This window comes from Hyalella azteca, unplaced genomic scaffold, assembly GCF_000764305.2.
Source record: "Hyalella azteca isolate HAZT.00-mixed unplaced genomic scaffold, Hazt_2.0.2 contig11277, whole genome shotgun sequence".
Classification (NCBI taxonomy): Eukaryota; Metazoa; Arthropoda; class Malacostraca; order Amphipoda; family Hyalellidae; genus Hyalella; species Hyalella azteca.
The window spans coordinates 506,356-528,864 of record NW_025941278.1 but is presented as its reverse complement, the minus strand read 5'-3'; the positions used below and the strand labels follow the sequence as shown (position 1 = coordinate 528,864).

Genomic DNA, 22,509 nt, shown 5'->3' with positions numbered 1-22,509 from the left:
CGGAACAGTAAAATGAACAATGGCATTTTTAACACCGTAAATAATATTGATATTTTATAACAAGAAATATTCTAATAACCGAATGCTACGTGATATTTTGATAGTGCAGTGAAAATTAAAATTACTTCCAATATGGTACGTAGTATAAACTGGTTGAACATTAGGATGTGCATCGTTATGACAGCCGGAATAGTTTACTTTTGAGTACATATTAAAGCGTTGGTATTGTATCATAAATATGTATAATATGAATTATATCTTGTCAGTACTGCCAAAAGAGTTTTTGTACGAGTATTATAATTGAAGCGACAATATCACACCAGCAATTCTATGAAGAGACTGCAACCAGAAGTCCATTCAATATTTTTGAGAACAAGGTATGGGATTCTGTAAAATTTAAAGCAATATTCTGGTTTGCACCTGGTAAAAGAACAGCTATTTTCATCTCGTTAAAAGAAAATGGAGCAGGAAAATTATCTTATTATTACACGAACTCGGACTACATTAATCCTAAATTTTGGATAACAATTTTGAAAAAGTAAGATCAACTTATGGAGCTTTTGCAAGATTGCGTTAATAACAGCTTGAAAAAAATGGTCTCGGTTGAATAAATTTATTAATAGAATATTGAATCATTGACTCGTAGAAAACCTGGCACAACAAACGACGCAAGGTTCACTAAAAGAAATGAGTGAAATTTGTCCAAGTAAGGATGCATTGTACTTGTGCGGGTCATTACGACGCACAAAAAGGCGTATCTTCGTTCTGCTCGAGTAATGAGTAAGAAAGTGTGAACCTATTTGGATAGTAAGACCCATTCATTTTTCTGACTGCGCCATATTTTCTAGTATCCTTGTGTTACATTAATTTGCATGGATCAAAATTACCAGTTATTTACTACCAATTATAATGTAACCAGTGATAACTTAAACAGAGATAATGAGACGTAGTGGATTACATGTACAACTTTACGTTGATCCGATGTTTTCCAAACGCATTAAGATGGTTTTAAGACTTTCAAGATGATTATGATGGTTAGACGGTTAAGATAATTGAGATGGTTAGACGGTTAAGACAATCAAGATGGTTATATGGTTGAGACAATTAAGATGGTTAGATGGTTAAAACAAATAAAATGGTTCTACTCAGAGATTGGATGCGCTATTTGAGAGCGACGGTAGCTGCCACGTCCTGAGTGACGATAAGATAACAAACTAAACAGAAATGTTAGTTGAGAGCCGACAAGTTTGTGGAGCATGTAAGAGGATTGGTGTGACATGGTATCACGGCAGTGTCAGCATCATAGGAGTTGGCAGTGTCTGTGTCAGCACCAGAGCAGCAGTGTCAGCACCAGAGCAGCAGTGTCAGCACCACAGCAGCAGTGTCAGCACCACAGCAGCAGTGTCAGAACCACAGCAGCAGTGTCAGCACCACAGCAGCAGTGTCAGCACCCCAGCAGCAGTGTCAGCACCGCAGCAGCAGTGTCAGCACCCCAGTAGCAGTGTCAGCACCACAGCAGCAGTGTCAGCACCACAGCAGCAGTGTCAGCACCGCAGCAGCAGTGTCAGCACCACAGCAGCAGTGTCAGCACCGCAGCAGCAGTGTCAGCACCACAGCAGCAGTGTCAGCACCCCAGCAGCAGTGTCAGCACCACAGCAGCAGTGTCAGCACTCCAGCAGCAGTGTCAGCACCACAGCAGCAGTGTCAGCACCACAGCAGCAGTGGTCAGCACCACAGCAGCAGTGTCAGCTCACTGAGGCAGGGGGGAGGCAGGTTCGTCAGCCTCTTCTATGACGCTGACGCCTCGAGCAACGCGTTGCTGACGAAGCTTCACCACCTCCTGCAACGTCAGCCACAATTACACGTCAGCTAAACGGCGCTATCTTCGTCAACAACGAAAAATTTTATCACTAACATTTGTTATCTTCACGAAGCAAACAAAACCTGTTTTCACAAGCAGTGTGATCAACACGTAATCATTAACTATCCTCACGCATTCACCATCAGGATATCAGGATAATGATTAAATATCCTCATGCATTCACCATCAGGATATCAGGATAATGAATAACTATCCTCATGCATTCACTATCAGGACTGTGGTCATACAAGACATGTAAATCAACATAACTCGCAGCACAGCGTTGTATCACGGCTCATTAGACACCAAACAAATTTATGTAATCAAACGAAAACAAGACATGCACCTTCCTACATAACAAATACAACATAGTTACTTCCTACATAAGACATCCAAAGAGAGTATATTGAATAAATTGATGACTTATAAGAGGTCAGGATGAAGTACGCGTGCACGGTGAGAAGTAAAAGTATTGTTGTTACAAAGCCAGGGAAAAATTATAATTGGGATATTTAGGATACGAGGATACTATGATATTAACTTTAAGATATTATCTTGCACAGTATCACAACACTGCAGCACAATATCACAACACTGCAGCACAATATCACAACACTGCAGCACAACATCACAACACTGCAGATCAAAATCACGGCACTCAAATTCAAGGCTAAGTACACAGAAGCAGGAGTTATTTAACCCTATTAATAACCTTTTGATTTATTAAGAAACCTGTTGTGAGTTTAAGCAAAAGCTACAGCAAATCACAAGCAAAAATTATCAGAAGAAGCAAAAAAAACAAGGCATTGTAAGGCGTTAAGGAGAATAGAAGATTACTTTAAATTCATGAATGACTGCATCCAACAATCGTTAACTTAGATCAGGCTAAGCCATTGAGATTAGATTTAGATTATAAGATTAAATTGAGTTTAGATTTATTAATCGCCAAATAAAATAAGGTTAACCCGATGAAAATGCAATTAAATTATCTCTGTCAAGTAATTAACATTGATATTACTTACATGAAGTTGTGACTAACGTGCCTCATATATGGTTATAACTTCAAGATGAACACCAAGTTAGCTAGGCACCAAATTCAGCTCACTTTTCCGTTTTTTTTTTCATTGAGCCTGTACCTAATGAATAACCTTCATTACATCACTTCTATTCCGTACCAAATGAATAAGTATCCTTGCTTCACTTTTATCCCATACCCAATAAATTACCATTACATCTGAAACTACACCGGTTAACCCAATTACCCACGCGACCGCGGTACCTAGCACAACCCTACCTGCCAAATCACCTTCATTACTTTCAAATCACCATCATCTTGAACCACCTTTATCACTTCACAAGATACCATAACCCAGCGCACCCATATCACCGCGGCCCTCTTTCTATAGCACTAAGCCCTGCTTAGCAACCAGCATCATTCAAACCATCTTCATCCCCTTCATTACATTTAAACATCCTTCATTACTTTCAAACCACCTTCATTACTTCACGAATTACACCAGGTAACACTATCACCTACGCGACTGCGTCACTACTTCACTAGCACTAAACCCTGCTCATCTATTACTTCCATTACTTTTAAACTATCTTCCTTACTCTCAAACCCCCTGCATTACCCTCAACCCCTTGCATTACCCTCAACCCCTCTGCATTACCTTCAACCCCCCTGCATTACTCCAGCACTACACCATATACCCCCAGCACCCACACGACCGCTGCGCTACACGGCCTGCGCTGCTGCGGAGTCATCCACGGCATCTTCGTCGTCGCCGTCCTGCTCCTCCGTGAGCTTGTCCAGCAGGCGCTGGTAGGCAACCTTGGGAGGGTTCAGCGAACGGCACTGCCACACAATGACTTCGTGTGAATTATGAATAATGCATGAATACACACTGTTAGAAAAATTCCCGTTAACGATATTACCGGCTTTTTAGTGGCCGGTCGGCCCGTGAAAAGAAACACTGTGTCGCCGTTTTCATTCTAGTTTAACACTAGAAATCCGTAAAACATCTGATAAAAACGGCGAAAGTTTTTTTCACGGGGCGACCGGCCACTAGAACGCCAGTGGGACCGTTTTTTCTAACAGTGCAGTGGAGGTAAATCGTAGTGTCGACTGAAGATGATAAGGCTTTTTATGTCAATAAAGGGTTTCAGTGCACTCGAGATACAGGGCATTGGATGGGAATAAGCATGAACAGAAGGGATTGAATACGCTGGAAAGAGACATCAAGTAAAATCAACTCAAACGGAACTAAGCAAGCTGGTTTAAAGATCCTGCTTTTGAATGGATAAAACAAAAGCATTACTGGGAGTTTGCAAGCAGATTGGGCACCAAGAATCACAAACCAGCGTCAGGTGATTCAAACGGGGATAACGGTACCGAGAATATCTCAATATTTGTTTTGAAATAATATAGAAATAGTAAAGTTTACACATCAAAGTTGCGAGTTCAAAACTACTCAGTCTACGTGCAAATTACCGAAACGTAGAAGCTGAACTACATATACACACAATATCGACTATGATATGTTACTTTAAATAAACTAAGAGACATATTATAACACACTCACTCTCCTCACTAAACTTAATGGGACACTACTAGGGAAATCATTCATGAATTAACAGTACTGAGCAGTGTGATTAAACCTCGGCGTTTTATTAATGGGTTGACCTAACAGTATTATGGTCAACCCCTAACAGACTTTCAAAAGTCAATAATCAACTTTATATATACATAAAAATTACGAATAAACTACTAAAAAATAAAGTACTACTCTAGCGTCACACATACATATAACAATAAAGATAATAATAACTTGTTTTAACTAATAACTATGCATAACAATAATGATTAAACTAACGGAATTATATATTATTCTATTGTCATACATAGTACATAATAATGACTAAACTTCTGTACATATTCTAGTGGGAAACATAAATAAAGAATGAAATGAAGAAGAATAAAATAATATTCTACTGTCATACATACATAATAATGGATTAACTAAATATTCTAGTGGGAAACATAAATAATAATAAATAAAGTAGAAGAATAAAGTAATATTGCAGCGTCAGACCTCGGCAGAAGCAACAATGATCCTGCCCTCGACAGTGGGCGCGAGCTTGCACGCGATGTCCTCCAGATCGTGTACGCTGTCCTGCCGCGACAACTTCCGACGCCCGCTGATAAAAACAGACAAATTATAACATTTCAATAAATATTGCGAGAATAATTACATGAAAGCATTGCATTGAGAATATATCATTACGACACTTATGAGTCATGGAAACAACGCTTCGTCATTATTGGGATGAATGATTGGGCTAAAGCATTACATTTCATACTTCATTATGGCAGCCATGGATGTTTTAACTAGAGCTTCATCATCACGAAACAGTGATTTCACTCATCGTTTTCAGGATAACTAATTGCGAGCAGTAAATTGCATACTGTATTATGGCACAAAACAAATGCTGACTCAGCTTCAAGTGAATTTTTCGGTTATACATCAAAATGAATAAACCAAAATATCATCATCCAAAAAAATTGATAAGTAATATCTTATAAGACATATTACACGTAGAGGTCAAGCAACTGAATAAACCACAACATTGTCATTGAAAAAATTGATAAGGTATATCTTAGGAGGTAACTTATAGGTAAAGGGCAGGCACGAGCAAGTAGAAAATTAGAATAAACACGTAGAAGCAGAGAAGTAGAAGAACACATTGAAGTGGACAGGTAGATTAAACACGAATAGGTAGAGTAGTAGAATAAAGACATAGTATTAGAGCGTCAGCAAATAGATCGTAAAACGTATTCTCAGAGATGGTGTTGGCTAGAAGAGCACCTGGAGATGGTAGAGATGGATGAGGCGTTGGAGTCGGTGGATTGCGAACGGGTCATGGCGGAGCGGTGGGTGGGGCGTGGATCGTCGTCGCGAATGAGGCTATGTCTGCACAGATATCCAACATGGGAAATAACGGCTAAGCCGTGTCTGCACAGATATCCAACATAGGAAATAACGGCTATTGGCTCTAGAAGTGAGCAGGTATCAGGATGTATTTACTTGTCACGTGGCAAGGCTCTAGAAGTGAGCAGGTATCAGGATGTATTTACTTGTCACGTGGCAGGGCTCTAGAAGTGAGCAGGTATCAGGATGTATTTACTTGTCACGTGGCAAGGCTCTAGAAGTGAGCAGGTATCAGGATGTATTACTCACCGTCTGGAGATGAGCACCAAAGATTGCCGATGCGTGGAATTTCTACGAGTTTTGCCCTGACGAGTTTTGATGGCCATGAAGTGATTCTGGACGGCAGTGGACAGCATTGGGCATTGTTCATCATCTTGCTGTAAAGAAATTGTAGGTCAGAACTAATGGTTTTTTATTTATTGAAATAATAATTAACAATTGCAACTAGTACAACATACAAGTAGGTTGGTTCTACACACAAAATGTTGAAATAAGTTATGCAAAATTAAAAATGTAACTTATATTCTAAATTATTATTAAAGTATGATCCAAATTATATTACTAAAGTATTATCCAATCACAGGAATGATTAAGCCAGGATGTCACTTAGCAACGCTCGGAAACGAATGTCAATCACTAATGCAATGACGATGTTTGCATTTCAAACAGTTCTGATACCAAGATAAGGATAATCTTCAAACGTTATCGCTAATAAACGTTATGAAATACGAAAAGCAATACGCGAAACGTTGTTCAACAAAGAATCAAATTTAAGGATGATGATGTTGACTTGACCGATCATTTCCTTGATTGAATTTAGTATCACTACACCAGGAAAAGATAAATATTTTGACCTTAACGCTGACGAGCAATAAAAGTAAGAAATGAAGTACGTAGGTAAACATTTTCCAATAAAATATTTTACATGGAAATGTACGTGATTGTGTAAATGATCAAGCGGCATTTTGGTCAAATAATTTGGCTTTACGACTAATAATGAGCAATGCGTCATACTTTGATTTTGACACCATTATCAAATAATACTCATTTTGGTTCATAAAACTGGAAAAATTTACAGTCACACTCTACTCAAGGCCTGAGTTGATAATCCGAAGAAAGGAAGAGCAAAAGAGTCAACAATGAACAAAGATTTACTTTCATGTGATGAAACATTTGTCAAGTAATCAACCGCCAGGCATCTGACGTCGAATCAACGTTGATCAAACGATTAAACTTTGAATTTACATTAACTAAACATTTAAACGTTGAATTTACATTAATTAAACTTTTGAATGTTAAATTTACGTCAATTGAACAGCTAAACATTAAATTTACGTCAATTAACCGTTGTTTCAACGTTCTATGTCTGGTGGGAAGCTTTTCCCCTAACAAGATTCTCAAAAGCGGAAGACGGACCAGCACGGGACAGTCGACCAGCATGCTGTAGCCGTCCCTGCCCTGCCGCATGTAGGCCTTCGTGCACAGCCTGTAGGTCTGATCCAACTGCAGATACTCGTCGCCAACTTTCACCATGTCGCGCACCACGCGCGAACCTGCCGTATGCATTGCAACGTTAGTCACTTGGTTATTATTGGAACTATTAAATATCTCACCAACGTATTGAACATAGTTTAAAACCTACCATATAAGGTTATGGCAATGTCAGTGCCCCTTAAATATTTTTTGAAAACATCAAGTAACTCGCCCACGTCTTTAACCAAATAAAACCTACAATGAGAAATTACTTTACTCTATGAATTAGACTTGCATAAATCTTCATCATAATTCCAGACTACCCCACGTTGCAAATACACCACGCAAAATTTTGGTGTTGAATTTTAAAGATTTATAAAGAAATTAGGGACCTCGCACGATGTTAATTACAATTTCAAGCATCAGAACCCAGCCCCGAACACAAAGCAAGCCTAAATTGATCAATGAGACCTCTCTAATGAGATATAAAAATGAAGAATGAAGATAAATAAGACATCAATATTGATACTAAGATACCGTATGAACATAACTCTTTGCTATGATCTCGCATGCCAGCGAGCATCGGACAATATTATTTCGTCAAGTAAATAGTTCTTAGAAACAGCATGGAATATTTAGTCCATTAGAATTAAGCTGCCATCAGAAGTACATAATAAGAGTAAGAAATAGGAGCTACATACCCGGCGGTGCGTTGGGGTCGAAGGCGAACTGTATGCCGGCGACCTGAGGGAAGCGCCCCTCCAGCTTAGGATACTGAGACACGCCGTTCTCGAGGATCTGTAGCAACACAGCGCCTGGCAGCGAACAAGACTGCAATCAAACACTGAGACAATAACAATATAGCTATTTTAATAATGCTAACTAGATTGTATAGATAATCTAAAACATGCGCCGTTCTCGAGGATATCTGTAGCAGCACATAGCGCCTGGGCAGCGAACAAGACAACAATCAAACACTGAGACATTAACAAGATAGTTATTTTAATGATGCTAACTAGATTGTATAGATGATTTGAACTATGCACCGTTCTCGAGGATATCTGCGGCAACACAGCGCCTGGGCAGCGAACAAGACAACAATCAAACACTGGGGCGCTCAGACCATAATTATTAGGAAAATGGCAACTAAATTACGATGATATAAACATGCGCTGTTCTCCAGAATATGCAGCAGCACCGCCTGTGCAGCGAACAAGACAACAATTAATCGAAGAGACGATAAGATGCAAATTATTCCATTGAAATCGGCAGAAATTTAATAAACTGTTCACAAAAACCAAGGTAATTTTTTGATATATCAAGGAATTCATGCATCTATGATACGAGGTCAATATTTTTGCGATTCATGTAGATGAATTAGTACAATACGATATTAGTTCATCTACATCTGTATCATATTAGTACAATACGATACCTACTCGGTAAATGTATCATTTCTATTTTAACCTATTTTCCTGGGTCTAAGAAGCGGACATACCGGTAGCTCGTTCAGTAGGAAAATCACAAGCAGTTCGACAACAAACTTTGAGTTGACATACGACGAAGAAGAGAATTTCAAGGAATATCTAAGTCCAGCATGGGCAGCACGGTCATGCCCTCACCCACCAGTGACCTGCAGCACACACAGGGAGTCCAGCATGGGCAGCACGGTCATAAGGTCGCGCATGCAGAACTGTCCAGCAGGATGCAGGCGGTCGGAGCGCAAGGTGCCTGAGTTGAGCACCGCGACGTCCGCGTTGCAGGCGGCCAGCATCACGTCGCAGATGAAGTTCCCGAGGTTCGTCTCGCAAGTGCGGATGCTGGAAAATTTCCCGTCCAAATCTACCGAGAAACTTCCTAGTACCTCGTCCATCTTGCCGCTCACGACGCCTGCGCACAGTGAATAGGTGAGAGGAAGAAATATAAAAAATAGGAATCAAACGTTTAGGATGAAATGCGTACTAGTATTTCCCTCATCATGCCTCGTGCAACATCAGAATTAATGGAAATATTAAACTATATTGAACTAAGAGAAATGGAATGGATTAATATAATTATCAGTATTAGTCACCGAAATACTATTCAAAATATTAGGCAAGTCCCCATTGTCTCAAACATGAAGAAAACCAGCCATTAGAAGAAATTAAAAGATTAGTCTTTGAGTTATTCTATACCACATAGGTATACAAACTAACTCGGTGCTTTGTCATTTAAAGTATGCAAAGCACTATACCAAGCAGCTAAAGCGTTCTATTTCACAATTAAAACCGGACATCGCAATTCAAAGTAATCTACACATATAAATGAGAAAAACACTTGTCACGTCACAAATCCCACATCATTTTTCGTAAAAAACTTTGATATGACAGGTTTTTTCATTTATCAATACTGCAATAACATCTGCCTAGGAATGAAATGTTGACAGTCCATCATAGATGATTGCAGTGATTACAGTGTTCGTTATTTACGTATATAATATCGAATATTATGAATGATGGCAGTAAACAAACCCCCAAACTAGTGGCGACCCACTTTCATATTTAGAGAGAGCTTCCTTAAGGTCAGGGTCAGGAGCAAAGCGTCCTGTGACCTCCACTTTCTCGATGGTGACCTCAACACCGCCGCCGTCTGTGAGCTCCAGCACGAGGTGAGAAAACTCCCTGAAGTCTGTGCCGCTCTTCACTATCCACTTGCCATTTACCTGAAAGCATTATAGGTTAATTAGGAATTAAAAGGCACTTTTTGGCAACCTTAACTCAAAGATGCCTTTTTTATTAATGAGAAAGCTTGGAAATTTTATAAAGATAAAAGTTTTCAGCCAATATCAAAGAAGATCTGTAATTAAGCATACTTATATGAGAAATAAAAAAATGTTGCAGCTGATGTTTCAACGTATGAAGATTTCAGGTTCGATTTAATTTTAAAAATTAGCTTAAGAAGTACCGTACACATGGTCAAAATAATTCAAACGTAACGCACCTGTTGCAGCTCATAGACATGATCATGACCCCCCAGAATGAGGTCGATGTCGTCCACGTTTTCGGCAAGCCGAACATCATTAGGTGTGCGCATGTGAGTTAAAGCTATGATGTAGTCACACCCCTGTGGATGGAAAAAGTAATGATGATACATATTAATCCATTTCACATGTAATTTCAAAATCATCATGACTTCAAAGATAAGGCATAAATTTTTGAGAAAAACAGCTTGTATAAAACCTTGAAAACATTCACACCTCCTTGTAGGATGCCACAAATAATCGAGTAGCTCTATCTTTATTCCTGATTGATGCAGAAATCTTCACCTTATATTCAAAGCTGTGTACAAACTTGAAAGTAGTGGTATAACCGTATAATGGTCTACTAGCACTTCAGCTATGAAGCTATTTCGCACCGGGGGTCAAAAGATAACATCGCCAGCAAGGCAGGTCTCAATTATTCATTACCCACAAGAGGCGGGAGATCTCAATTGTCCAGCCTGCTGAAGCTGGCTCAAAGGAAGCAGCGTTAGCATCTCAAAGAGCCGAATTGACATGGAGGGACAGGTGAAAAACCACAGAAACTAAGACACTCGAACAAGAGGTCGCTTACACGGGACGTCGGCCGCCCGCACGAGAGACAGAGAAGAGAAATGTAAGGAATCCTGCCTACATAATAACTTAACCCCACTACTGAGACCTGCAGTCAGACACCGCGAGCTCAGTGGTGGGGCGCTCAGGAACAATCCCCGTAGGAGCGCGAAATCCTATAGGACTTCTGACGAGCACAGACACGCGTCAGAAGTCCCCTCTGAGGGGTGTACAAACTTGAATGATTCACATAGTGCATTCCCTTCTAATCCTGAAGATTTGACTAGCAACATTTGCCACAGCATGACAATGATGCATTCCAAACAACCTTGACACAACAACAAACCTGAAACAACTCCCCAGGCACAACAGCAACCCTGGCACATAACAACAGCCACAGACTACCTGTTGTCGCAGCTCAGCAGCCAATTTCTTGCCGGCCTCGACATAGTCTGTGAAGGTAACCTGCTCGCTGTTGATGGTGGCCAGAGTGTCCAGCCACTCCCTCTCCACCAGGCCAACCTGTTCAGGGTAATGAAAACCTATTAGCCCATAATATAATAGTAATATACAATAATTAAATTACTAAAATTGCAAATTATATATATAATTAACCAATTTTATCCTCAAATAAAATAGTACTTACAAGCCATCTTGGGCTTAAATCCAATTCATTTGCTCTTTTTATCAAAGAAACATGAATTATTCAACTTTACACGGTTGATGGAACTAATTTTTGCAGTTTCAATGACAATATGGTGCATTTACTTTGAATTTTCTGTGATTTTCAATATTTGCAAAATTCACTAAGGTATTTTACATTGAACAAATCATAAACTTCTAGCTGGTTGGCCTGACAATGCCCAGGCTTGATAATTTCTATAATTTTGGTATCCTTCAAGTAATCCCTAATCCCGTAAATGATGATAAAGCATAGGTAGGTACATATTCTAGTTTAATAAAGATCCCTTCAAATACCTACCTATATCTTTTACATAGATTACCATTTTACTCTAGTTTACAAACCTGAAAAAACAGTTTTGCTTCTTTTTAATTAAACTCATTCATTTTCACCACTTACAAAGCAAATTTTAATTTTTTGATCCAATCCTCACCTCCCTCTCCTACAATCCTTGTTGGTAATATCCCAATATGACAAGTATCATGGATACCTACATGCCTGGACAGCCAGCATATACCGTACTGTGGTGCCAGGCTTCCATCATAGCTCGCAAGCTTCCAGCAAATTCCATCATAGCTTGCAAGCTGTGCACAGGAATATACCTATCCTATTGCTATTTGTGAGCACAAAGTGAAGAGAGTAAAAGTTAAACAAATATCCATTCCACCAGAAGAAAGACGTACAAAGCCAATGGTCCAGCCATGCCAGCAGATGGTGTGAGTGACGCAGCCATCAGCCAGAGGCCGGCCAGTCTCATTATCTACGACGTTGCTCATGAGCCATGGGAAATTTGTGTCTGATGCCAGATCAATGAGGCGCTCCAGTCCAAAGTCTGAAAATGGGAACAAACCTCAAATCAACTTATAGGTAGTGAAAAATTAATTAAACTCTAATACAATTTTTAATTTCAACGTTAAATTAAAGAGTGTGGAGGATAATTTTAGCCAAAACAAATTACGGAAGCAATGTTAAAAAATGAAATTACAATTAAAGACACCAAAGTGATAGTTACTTGAAAATATAATACAAACGAAAAAGTTATATACCGTATGTATGTATACCAGCAAAAAAATTGGCCATTAAGTTCAATACTGGTACCACCTTAGCAAATCATATCATGGAACGTAAAGTAAATCAACTGCCAAAATTTGAGTTTTAGGAATTCTGAAACATAAAACTTCACTGAATCATCTTACCAAAGTCATGGTTTCCATAGACAGAGACATGCACACCCAACTGGTTCAGCACTGGCACCATCTGCTCGCCCAGAGTGAATGAAGACACTGAAAACATAATAATAGATGTTTAAAAATTAATTTTTAAAGCCAACACTTCCAAAGAATCCAGTGTCTCCAATCTTACAGATGTACAATGAATTTCTCATTAAATTTTTGAATATTAAAAAAATAATTATTCAATTTTTTTAATATATAAATTTTTTTTAATATATAAATTTTTTTCAAAATTATTTATTCTATTAATTGATTCATGCATTGCCTCTGACTTCACACAAGTGTGCAAAATTTCAGATCAATTAGACAGGTAAAAGCGTGTCAAATATCAGTTATAAGATTTGTAGCTGACAAAACTATTTTTTCAATTTTTTTAATACCTACGGTACCAAAAAAAAATTTAATTTTTAAAATCATTTATTTCGACATTTGATTCATACATTGTCTCCAACTTTACACAAGTGTGCAAAATTTCAGATCAATAGGATAAGTAGAAGTGTATTAAATTTCAATTACAAGATTTGTAGCAGACAGACAGACAGACAAACAAACAAACAGACAAGAAGTGAAGTTAAAGAGAAGTGTTGTAAAAAGCATCAGTTCTTGTTGTAATTGTCCATCTTAGTGGTTGCACCTCAATGAAGGAGGGCTGATAGGTCATTTTTGCCAAGCATCAATGTTAATTGGCATGGTACTAAACTACTAATACACATATGGTATATATACTGTACCTACTCTTGATGGTAAAATGTACTGGCACACTGCAGTAACATTTTGCAATTGAACAGAGCTCATTGAGATATACAGTAGGTACCTAGGAATACATGATTGAATAAGAGTTTATCTTTTACTTGCATATAGGTACATAACTCATAATGAACATATGCACAAAATATGAACATCAACATAAGTACGGTATATTTATATTTGTTATCTAAGAATAAATGAGAGTCAGGTAATATTTAGCAAGAACCAAGGCATGAAAATAATTTCTTTTATACGGTACTAGAAAAAAAAGTTAATGGAAATCCATCAGGAAAATTCAAAATACCCAGACAAAATTGGATGAATAAATAAATTACAACTTCAAATGGCCAGCTAGCAAATGACTAAAAAATAAACAAATTTACCACATTTTACTCATCTCAGCTTACAAATATCTTCTTTCAAGTCAGAAGAGACAAAACTTGAAGCACTCACCTTAACCTAGTACTAAAATACATACATATATGACCATGATAATACCACACTATAACTTATGAAACACAATTCAAAACACAAGTTATGTCATACATATCTTAAAATATTCTGTATCAACATGGAGTGAATGATATCCTTACTGATAGAAGGAGCAAAGATATCTCCACTGAATAGGATTAGAGGGTCCTGCTCTCTGAAGCTATGAAGGGCTGTCTTGAAGCGCGCAGCACCAGCCAAAGGTTCCGAGGCTTGCTCCTCCACATTGTAAACATCATTGAAGTGCAACAAGCTAATTCTACTAGCTCGAGGTCCAGCTGAAACAAAACCAATTATTAAGTAACTACCAACAAACCTTTATATACTGTATTTTTTCTCTCAAACATGCCTATTTAATGTTTTAGAATCAAGAGACAATCAATGATTTCATAGATCACTGATCATGTTTCAAGCTACTTTAGAGCTAAATGCAGTCATGTTAAGGGGACCGGCTACCCTCCGGAAAAACTTCTACAGTTATTATCCGATTATCATGAAACTTCACATACATACGTAAAAGGTAAAAAGAAAAACATTTTGCTCCTATGTATTTTTCGAAAAAATTGATAGAAAACGTGAAATTCATAGAAAACGGCTAAAATGCAGCTAATTACTTTATATCTAATTACTTAAAGAACTCTCTCACCCGCTTCCCTTTAAAGAGACGTCATGAACGTAAATATTAACGTACAGCGATGGCAGTGGTACCATTGGAAAGAGCAGAATTCCAGCTTTCAGATGAGCACAAAAGCAGAAAAACGCCAAAATTGAAAATTTTAGGGTAGCCGGTCCCCTTAACAATAATTTATTTTAGGGTTGTCATCATTATAATTAATAATTCCAACCACACATTTTTTGTGACTGGGTAGTGGGTACATGACATAGTACGTATTTAATTTTAATAGATGATATTTTTTAATGCAACTTCAGCAAGAACATAAGACTATAGGTATATGATATTTTATCAGAAATATAGTTATATATAGGTATATTAATAAATTGACATCATCACCAAATCCTTCAAGAACACAAATTCTGTGAGTAAGCTCTCAAAATTTTTGGCCTTACATACCTACTCTGAAATCTGAGGTGCATTGATATAGTTTTTATCCAAATTCACTGCATTAAAGCAGCAATGAGGAAACATTTAAAGATCATGAGATGTCAATTCAAAGGTAAACAGGTTTTTTATGTTTACTGAGGAAAGTTAATTTTTACACCACTGAACAATTTGATATATCAGGGCACTCCACATTCAATTTTCACATCAATTTAAAATCTTACCTTGTGCTTCCACAGGAGCATTCTGAGCATCAGCTTTTACCATGGCTAGCTAGTTAGGTTCTTTGCTACAGTTGAATTGTCTTAAAATTTAACACATCTGATCTGTAAGCTCATTAAACTGTAAAGAAGACTGGAATAAGTTATAGTTAGCCTTCCAGCAAACTTTGCTAGAACAACAGCCAACAGTATTGTTTGCAAATCCAGGCAAAGAAATGAGACATCAGGAGTTGTAAAAATTTAGGATTCTGGACCATGATGATGATCCAAAAAGGCTTATGTCCAAAGGCAGGGTTGTACATGCCCTAAGAATCAAGATGATTGACAATGCCAGTTCTGTATATTTTTTGGTTTTATTCTATGATGAGGGTTGCATGAGATGGGACTGAGGGAGTGATCACTCAGTGTCTGACAGTGATTATAGTGCAGAAACATTTTTCTTCAAGTAAAATTTGTCTCACGTCAATGAGCAATCCAGAAAACACTGATTAAGAAAGAATCAAGACATGTGAAAACAAATAGCCAAGAAAAACATAATAGGTATAATTTATATAAATACCATATACAGGGTGACTTTAGCCATTGACAGGCTGAGTGGCTGACTTGTAAAGTTGTAGTAGGCTAGCACAGGTAGTGATTACTGTCTGGTAGTGGTAGCCTGGTAGGTACTAGGTACTACCAACTTTTGGAGTTTTGGTGATATAAATTTATTATACTTGATACTCAATATGTTCAGTGTAAAATGCCTTGCGGCCTGTTCACCGTGCCTGGTTGGGGGTTGCTTCTTGACTATTTGGCCTAGTTATTTGGTTGCTTTTTGACTGCTTGTCGGCTGTCGCATGCATGGCTAGAAGTTAGTCTAGAAGTGCTAAAAGGGGAGCTAATGACAGCATTCGAGATTGTCCCGTTCTCTGCGTGTCACCCAGCGCTTGTCGAGCCTGATCTTGAACTAAAGGTGTTAATAGAGGGGGCAGTGATGACGGTGTCCGACAGGCTGTTCCATATTGACACCACTCTGTAAGAGAAGTACCGTACCAGGCTCTGACGTTCAGTCTACAGCGGCACTTGGCAAGTTTCAGGCTGTTTCCGCGGGTATCTCTGTTGTCATGAAGATGCAGATGAGGGCGGTCTGCCTCGCAGGCGCCGTGGACATACTTGAAAACATCAATCATGTCCTCCCTTAGTCTTTTATGCTCCAAGCTGGGTAGACCAAGCGAAGTGAGGCGTTTTGGGTATGGCTTCCCCTTGCAATGGAGGCTTGCGATAAACTTAGTTGCCCTCCTCTGAACATCCTCCAGGTCGGAGCACAGAGTCTTGTGCCTTGGCTACCAGACTGAGTGGCCATACTTGAGCATCGGTCAAACGAAGGATTTATAGAGCTGGATGAAGATCTCAGGCATGATGAAGTCAAAGGTTTGCCTTATTTTATAACACCCAGTACTCTGTTTGCCTTAGCTGTTGCTTGTGCTACTTGGCTTTTAAAGCTCAGCCTGCTCAGGTCCCTGTCGAGTATCGATCATTACTCCCACTCTCTCAGATCTTTTTCAGTGTCGCTTTCCTTCAGTGGGCAGTGGGGTCACGTACTCTTCGCCTTGAGCATTGCAGCCTGAGCCTCTCATGGTGTACTGGACGGTGTTGCTGACTTGCTGGCATATCCAACTTCAAAGGCAAAGCAGGCTGCTGGCTGCACTTTTCGGGGTGGAAGCACAGTTGCCAGTCCATAGACCACTTGTGGACTCGTGGAGTCTGTCCAAGTCCTCCTGCAGGGTTTTTCTTGCCTCTGGGAGTGGGATGTCACTGAGGGCAAAGACCTTGTATCATCTGCAAATAGCTCAATGTGGCTCTGGACATGGCACAGTAGATCGTTAATGTACATCATGAAGCATGAAAAAAAAATCAAAAGACAAAAATTGTATCAAAATCCAATACAAATTTTTTGGTCATCTGAAGTTCTGATACTGTGATACAAGGTAGCTACATTTTAACTTAGGTAGATAATAGGCCTATACAAATTCAGAAATTCTGGCCTTCAATAGAAACCGTTCTATGCAAACAAAAGTAAACCTCCATTTTTGACAGTTTCTAGCAAGGTTAAAACTGTACAGACTAGTTGTGTTAACTAACTGTATTACTAGTCACTCAGTGTAGCCTGTGTAGGTGGTAAGGTAGACCTAGCTATAAGCTACTTAGTGTACAGTGTAACAGTGACTACAGTCAGTAGACTCAGTATATAGTCAGATGGGGTAAGACAGGACCAAAATCACTAACAAGCCTGTAGCATCTGTACCATGAATAACTAAAAAACCCTAAACCAATCACAAGGTGTAGTTATGAAACACGCCTCTAAGCTACAACTCAGACATTTTGCATCTAACACAGTTTTCTGTACAGATTAAAAAAAGTGAGCTGGTCCCATCTTACCCCATTGGGGTAAAATGGGACCAGGCTGGGGTAAGAAAGGACCAACTGGTAATTCTTATGTTAAAAGGTTTTTAATAAAAGTACAAATCTGATATTCAATATTATCCATCTAGAAACTCATTATTTGCTTAAACAACCACTTGTTACTGTTATGTGTGGTGGGAAGTCAACTCTAATATCAGTCACATTGAAGTTTTTGTCACGAGAAAACTTTGTTAAGCATAGTAATAGTGGGTTGGCTTTGGTGCATTGTAGAGCACTGCTAAATGCTTCATGTATATTCCATTAGTGTAATTATCTGAAAAATTTATCAAATTGGTAATAAAACCAATGGATAATAACTTAAGTGTCATTGAATATAACTTAGGTGTCATTTTGTCAGACGTCATTGTTTTCTTGCTAACTGCATTTGTGGTGTACTTCTTCAAACATGGCTCATGCCCTCTCACAGAGTTGTGATCATAGTTATTTTTCATGTTTCACACAGTGATTTTTCCCCCAGCCAATCTGGTATTATTGCAGATTAACTACATCCAAAAAAAGGGTGTTTTTTTTTTAATTATATGTTTTTTGGGGTGTAGATTACGAATCTGAAATCCATTTTTGGCGGTTCTTTACATAGGTTTTCTTTGAAAATTAGCCAGAAATTCATTATTTGCAGAAGAGGGTTGAAACAAGCACTGAAATGACAGGCAATGATTGCTCTAACATATTCTTTTGTCAAATTAAATTCAGTGCAATTAGAATGCATGCCATGGGCCGGTCCTTTCTTACCCCATGAAGGCTGCGATCCTGTCTTACCCCATTTGACTATACAGTGAGTGTGAGTACACTGTAGTGACTGTACAGTCTGTACTGGGCCTACTGGCTACTGAGTACTGACTAGTACTGACTACTGAGACACTCACTGAGTCACTGACTGTACTGCCTGTACTGGCTGTCCTGTACATAGAGTAGACTGTAGGCAACTGTACTTCAGTACTAGCTAGTGTAAATGTAGTGTATACTTATACTAGTCATAGTCACTTAGTCAGTAGTCACTGTAGTGTAGCTTTGTAGGTGTACTAGTCTGTAGTGACTCTGTAGTCTGTACACTCAGTCACTGACTGTCACTCACTACACGGTGCACTCACAGTCTCACAGACTGACTCATTGTGTCACTACAGTCTACAGTAGTACAGTGGCTACACTGTGGGTTTAGTAACTTAATATCTTTAGTTATTATACCATACGTGTATGTGGTAATCTTCCAAGGTTCCAAACTTCCAACCTAAAAAATTGCAGTTCTTAGTGAGTTCTTACCACCGTACTATTACTGTATTATTTATTTGACTATTCTTAATTTTTAGTGACGAGTGCCAAGAGAAGTGCAGCATCTGACAAGTGGCAACTTAAATATCGATGACAGAAGAATGAGCACATATTCAGTATCGCATGCGGCATGTCTACTAGTGAATTAAAATCGGAACTGGACCATTCATTGAAAGGTAAAGAATTTGAGCGAATTCTACTCTACATTTCTTCTTTCTTATTTCTTTTTGAGCGAAGGAGGCAGACAAGATGAGCAATATTGCAGGAGGTACACATTAGCGGAGGGACCAAATGTTGATGATAGCGATACCCTATGAATATTAATACAAAATTACACTCCAGTATTTAGTCTAAGATTCCATGGTTGAACACTAGTTTATAGTTCAACCATGTAAGATTCCAGCATCCGAAAAAGCGTTTTGATTAATCCTATTTTATTTAATCTCTGTGACTTCAGAATTACATGTTTTATGCTTAATTTGAAATTTCAGTATGTGTTATTTGGTGATGGTGGGCTGGTGGCGGGTTGAAGGTGAGGAAGGTCACGTGTTGACCGCTTGTAACATGATCTGGACTCAGCATTAGTTATTTAGTTTTTAAGTCTTCATCATGTTTCTTTCAGTTTCATTCTTCTCTTTGAAGGCGTCAGCTCTTCCAGTTGTCAACAATTTCTTGTTTAGGGCAAATTATTTTTTGATCCAATGCACTTCACAAGATATGTACATGGTAGCTAATCGACCAGTTTGCGCGAGATATGTGGCAGTTTTGTATCATTTGTTTTATGCACGTTGTTTCAGATTCCCTGCACGGGTCAAGTCAAACCAGTTGCCTGTCCGAAAAACTCAACATCGGGGCCTCCTCGACACATGAAATGTGGATGTAGTTTTGTTTTATTGTGCGAGCTCGCATTTGAGTTCGGAGTAATGTCGATCAGTAGGCATATTATTGGGCGATGAAAACTATCCAGAACAAAAAACTCGGCTGCAATCATATCATAAAGAGTAGCCAATAGAAGTAAAGAGAAGGAAAATTTTTTCTACTTCTGGACTTTATGTAAGAGAATAACAAGATGAGTAAATCTTGTCGCACGCTCTATACTCTAGTGAGTCTAGTCTAATAAGGAGCTAGTGAGTGGCGGATATAAATGGAGTTAGGAGCTGGCTTTTCAGTCGGTTCTCGCCACTGATCAAACCGCCTGTGTCCAAGAATGCTGCTGCTTAAAAAATTAACTGGATTGAATGGGGTGTGTACTTCTGCGTAAGCGAGTTCAACGTGCGGTTGTGTGATTCGGTTATTCAAATGGGTCCTTATTGAGATCCTCAGCGCGAGTTAGGCCCAGCCACAGAAAAAAAGATTACCCCAAAATTATTCGTGTTTATAGAAGTGATTGTGAAATCAATGTTGGCAGTTTGATCTACAAGCAGTGACCATGAACATTTAGAAAACACAACAGCGAAAAGATAAAGATTACGTTATGCTTCCAACGGGTTGAGATTACCACTATTTCAGGCAGTGTAGCAAATCTTGCGCTCCCAAATGATCGCTCTGCAAGGTCCAGTTTGCAAACATTCGTTTGACAATAAGCAATATTTAACAATTAGTTTTTTAATACTCCCAACATTTATATCATCTGATCATGAGTTTGGGATCCTAAAAAAGTTCTTCAAACTTGTGATTTGTGTGAACTTTCTTGATTCGGTATTACGGTAATGGAACGTACTGTCTCGTTCATATCGGAAATTTAATCATACTCATAATTCCGTATTTAATTTGCTATTATCATGGGCATATGATCTCTTCTAGCAATATTATTTATTATCTCGATATTTGTATTGCTCCAGGGTGGCATCGGTGTGGCGATACCATTTTTGAAGCCGCAGCACGAATGTTGAGAGACCGACCCTCCATTGACTTGATTGACTGCATCAGCACGAATGTTGAGATACCGACCCTCCATTGACTTGATTGACTGCATCAGCACGAATGTTGAGATACCGACCCTCCATTGGCTTGATTGACTGCATCAGCACGAATGTTGAGATACCGACCCTCCATTGACTTGATTGACTGCATCAGCACGAAAGTTGAGATGCCGTCCAGGCTTGGTTTCTAAACGACGTATATCTAAAACTATAGAATAAATTTACACTCTATTGTTGGGATAAACCCCCTACAATCTTACAAGCTCTTTCTGTATTGGTGCAGCTGTTTTCAGCTGATGCATGACAGTACGTGCATTTAATTGCGATCCTGAACGTTGACATCTCATCTTTCCATTAGTTTTCAGAAGGCGATATCGATTTACGTTCACGTTTGAAGGAAGAAAAAACTTAAATTTTTCCAGGACAGTAGTTCCTAGCCAGTGATACGCGCACCGTTGATGTCCGAGGGTTTGTCCGAACTTTCAGTGTCATCAACGGCTTTCATTAATTTTATTTCAGTTCGTTAATTTTTGCAGTTTGTTAATTGTAACTGTTCGTTAATTGTAACTGTTCGCTAATTTGCACTGTTCGTTAATTGTAATTGCTCACTAATTTTAACTGTTCGTTAATTTTAGCTATTCGTTAATTTTAACTGTACGGTAATTTTAACTGTTCGTTAATTTTAACTGTTCGTTAATTTTAGCTGTTCGTTAATTTTAACTGTTCGTTAATTTTAACTGTTCGTTAATTTTAGCTGTTCGTTAATTTTAACTGTTCATTTAATTTTAACTGTTCGGTTATTTTAACTGTTCGATAATTTTGACTATTTATTTATTTTAACCTGTTCGTTAATTTTAACTGTTCGTTAATTTTAACTGTTCGTTAATTTTAACTGTTCGTTAATTTTAACTGTTCGTTAATATTAACTGTTCGTTAATTTTAACTGTTCGTTAATTTTAACTGTTCGTTAATTGTAAATGTTCGTTAATTTTAGCTATTCGTTAATTTTACCTGCTCGTTTATTTCAACTGTTCATTAATTTTAACTGTTCATTAAATTTAACTGTTCGTTAATTTTAACTTTTCGGTAATTTTAACTGTTCGCTAATTTTAAATGTTCAATAATTTTAACTGTTCGTTAATATTAACGGTTGGTTAATTCTCACGGCCAATTTCCAATTCAATGTTCAAGTAATATCTCTCAAACTAATGAACTTAACTCGATGAAATTTGGTACACGTATTCATTAGGACCTAACGGTAATGTTAAGCTCATGAATTTTTTTCAATCTTGCCTTCATTTATTTTTGCAATAGTTATATGCAAATTCACAGTAGGGCTGTAATTCACAGTACAGGGCAATCAAGAACTTTTTTCCAAACTATTGAGCAGATTCGAACGAAATTTTTAATTTACAGTCTTAACTACCAAACGTTAATGTTTAGCTCGTGAAAATTTATTCGATTGTGCTTTTGTTCGCGAGTTTTTTTCCTTTTCACCTTCATTCGTGATTTAAACAGCAATACGTGCTT

General features: G+C 38.3%; 1 protein-coding gene across 2 annotated transcripts; it reads right to left on the bottom strand.

Annotated features, from left to right (window-relative positions):
* Positions 1 to 1,714: 1,714 nt before the first annotated feature.
* Positions 1,715 to 15,453, bottom strand: LOC108678790 (mannosylglucosyl-3-phosphoglycerate phosphatase). 2 transcript variants are annotated; one of them, XM_018167258.2, is made up of 15 exons: positions 15,329 to 15,453; positions 14,149 to 14,322; positions 12,773 to 12,859; positions 12,260 to 12,408; positions 11,300 to 11,416; positions 10,306 to 10,428; positions 9,859 to 10,027; positions 8,953 to 9,216; positions 8,028 to 8,141; positions 7,270 to 7,406; positions 6,103 to 6,230; positions 5,731 to 5,835; positions 4,957 to 5,062; positions 3,588 to 3,719; positions 1,777 to 1,840 (listed from the first exon to the last, which is right to left on the bottom strand). In XM_018167258.2, the coding sequence occupies exons 1-14, from the start codon at positions 15,369 to 15,371 to the stop codon at positions 3,600 to 3,602; spliced, it is 1,836 nt and encodes a 611-aa protein (XP_018022747.1). In that variant the 5' UTR covers positions 15,372 to 15,453; the 3' UTR covers positions 1,777 to 1,840; positions 3,588 to 3,599. The 2 variants fall into 2 exon arrangements, with proteins under 2 accessions (XP_018022748.1, XP_018022747.1); XM_018167259.2 differs by lacking the exon at positions 3,588 to 3,719 and having other exon boundaries at positions 1,715 to 1,840.
* Positions 15,454 to 22,509: the final 7,056 nt, after the last annotated feature.

What these genes read in the sequence shown, in the direction of transcription:
- LOC108678790 (XM_018167258.2), bottom strand. Translation starts at nt 15,371, where the DNA reads ATGGTAAAAGCTGATGCTCAGAATGCTCCTGTGGAAGCACAAG. An exon ending in AGCTCTCTCTAAATATGAAA is followed by an intron (nt 9,217 to 9,858) that starts GTGGGTCGCCAC and finishes CACTGTGCGCAG; the next exon opens with GCGTCGTGAGCGGCAAGATG. An exon ending in TCATTGTTGCTTCTGCCGAG is followed by an intron (nt 3,720 to 4,956) that starts GTCTGACGCTGC and finishes ATTGTGTGGCAG; the next exon opens with TGCCGTTCGCTGAACCCTCC.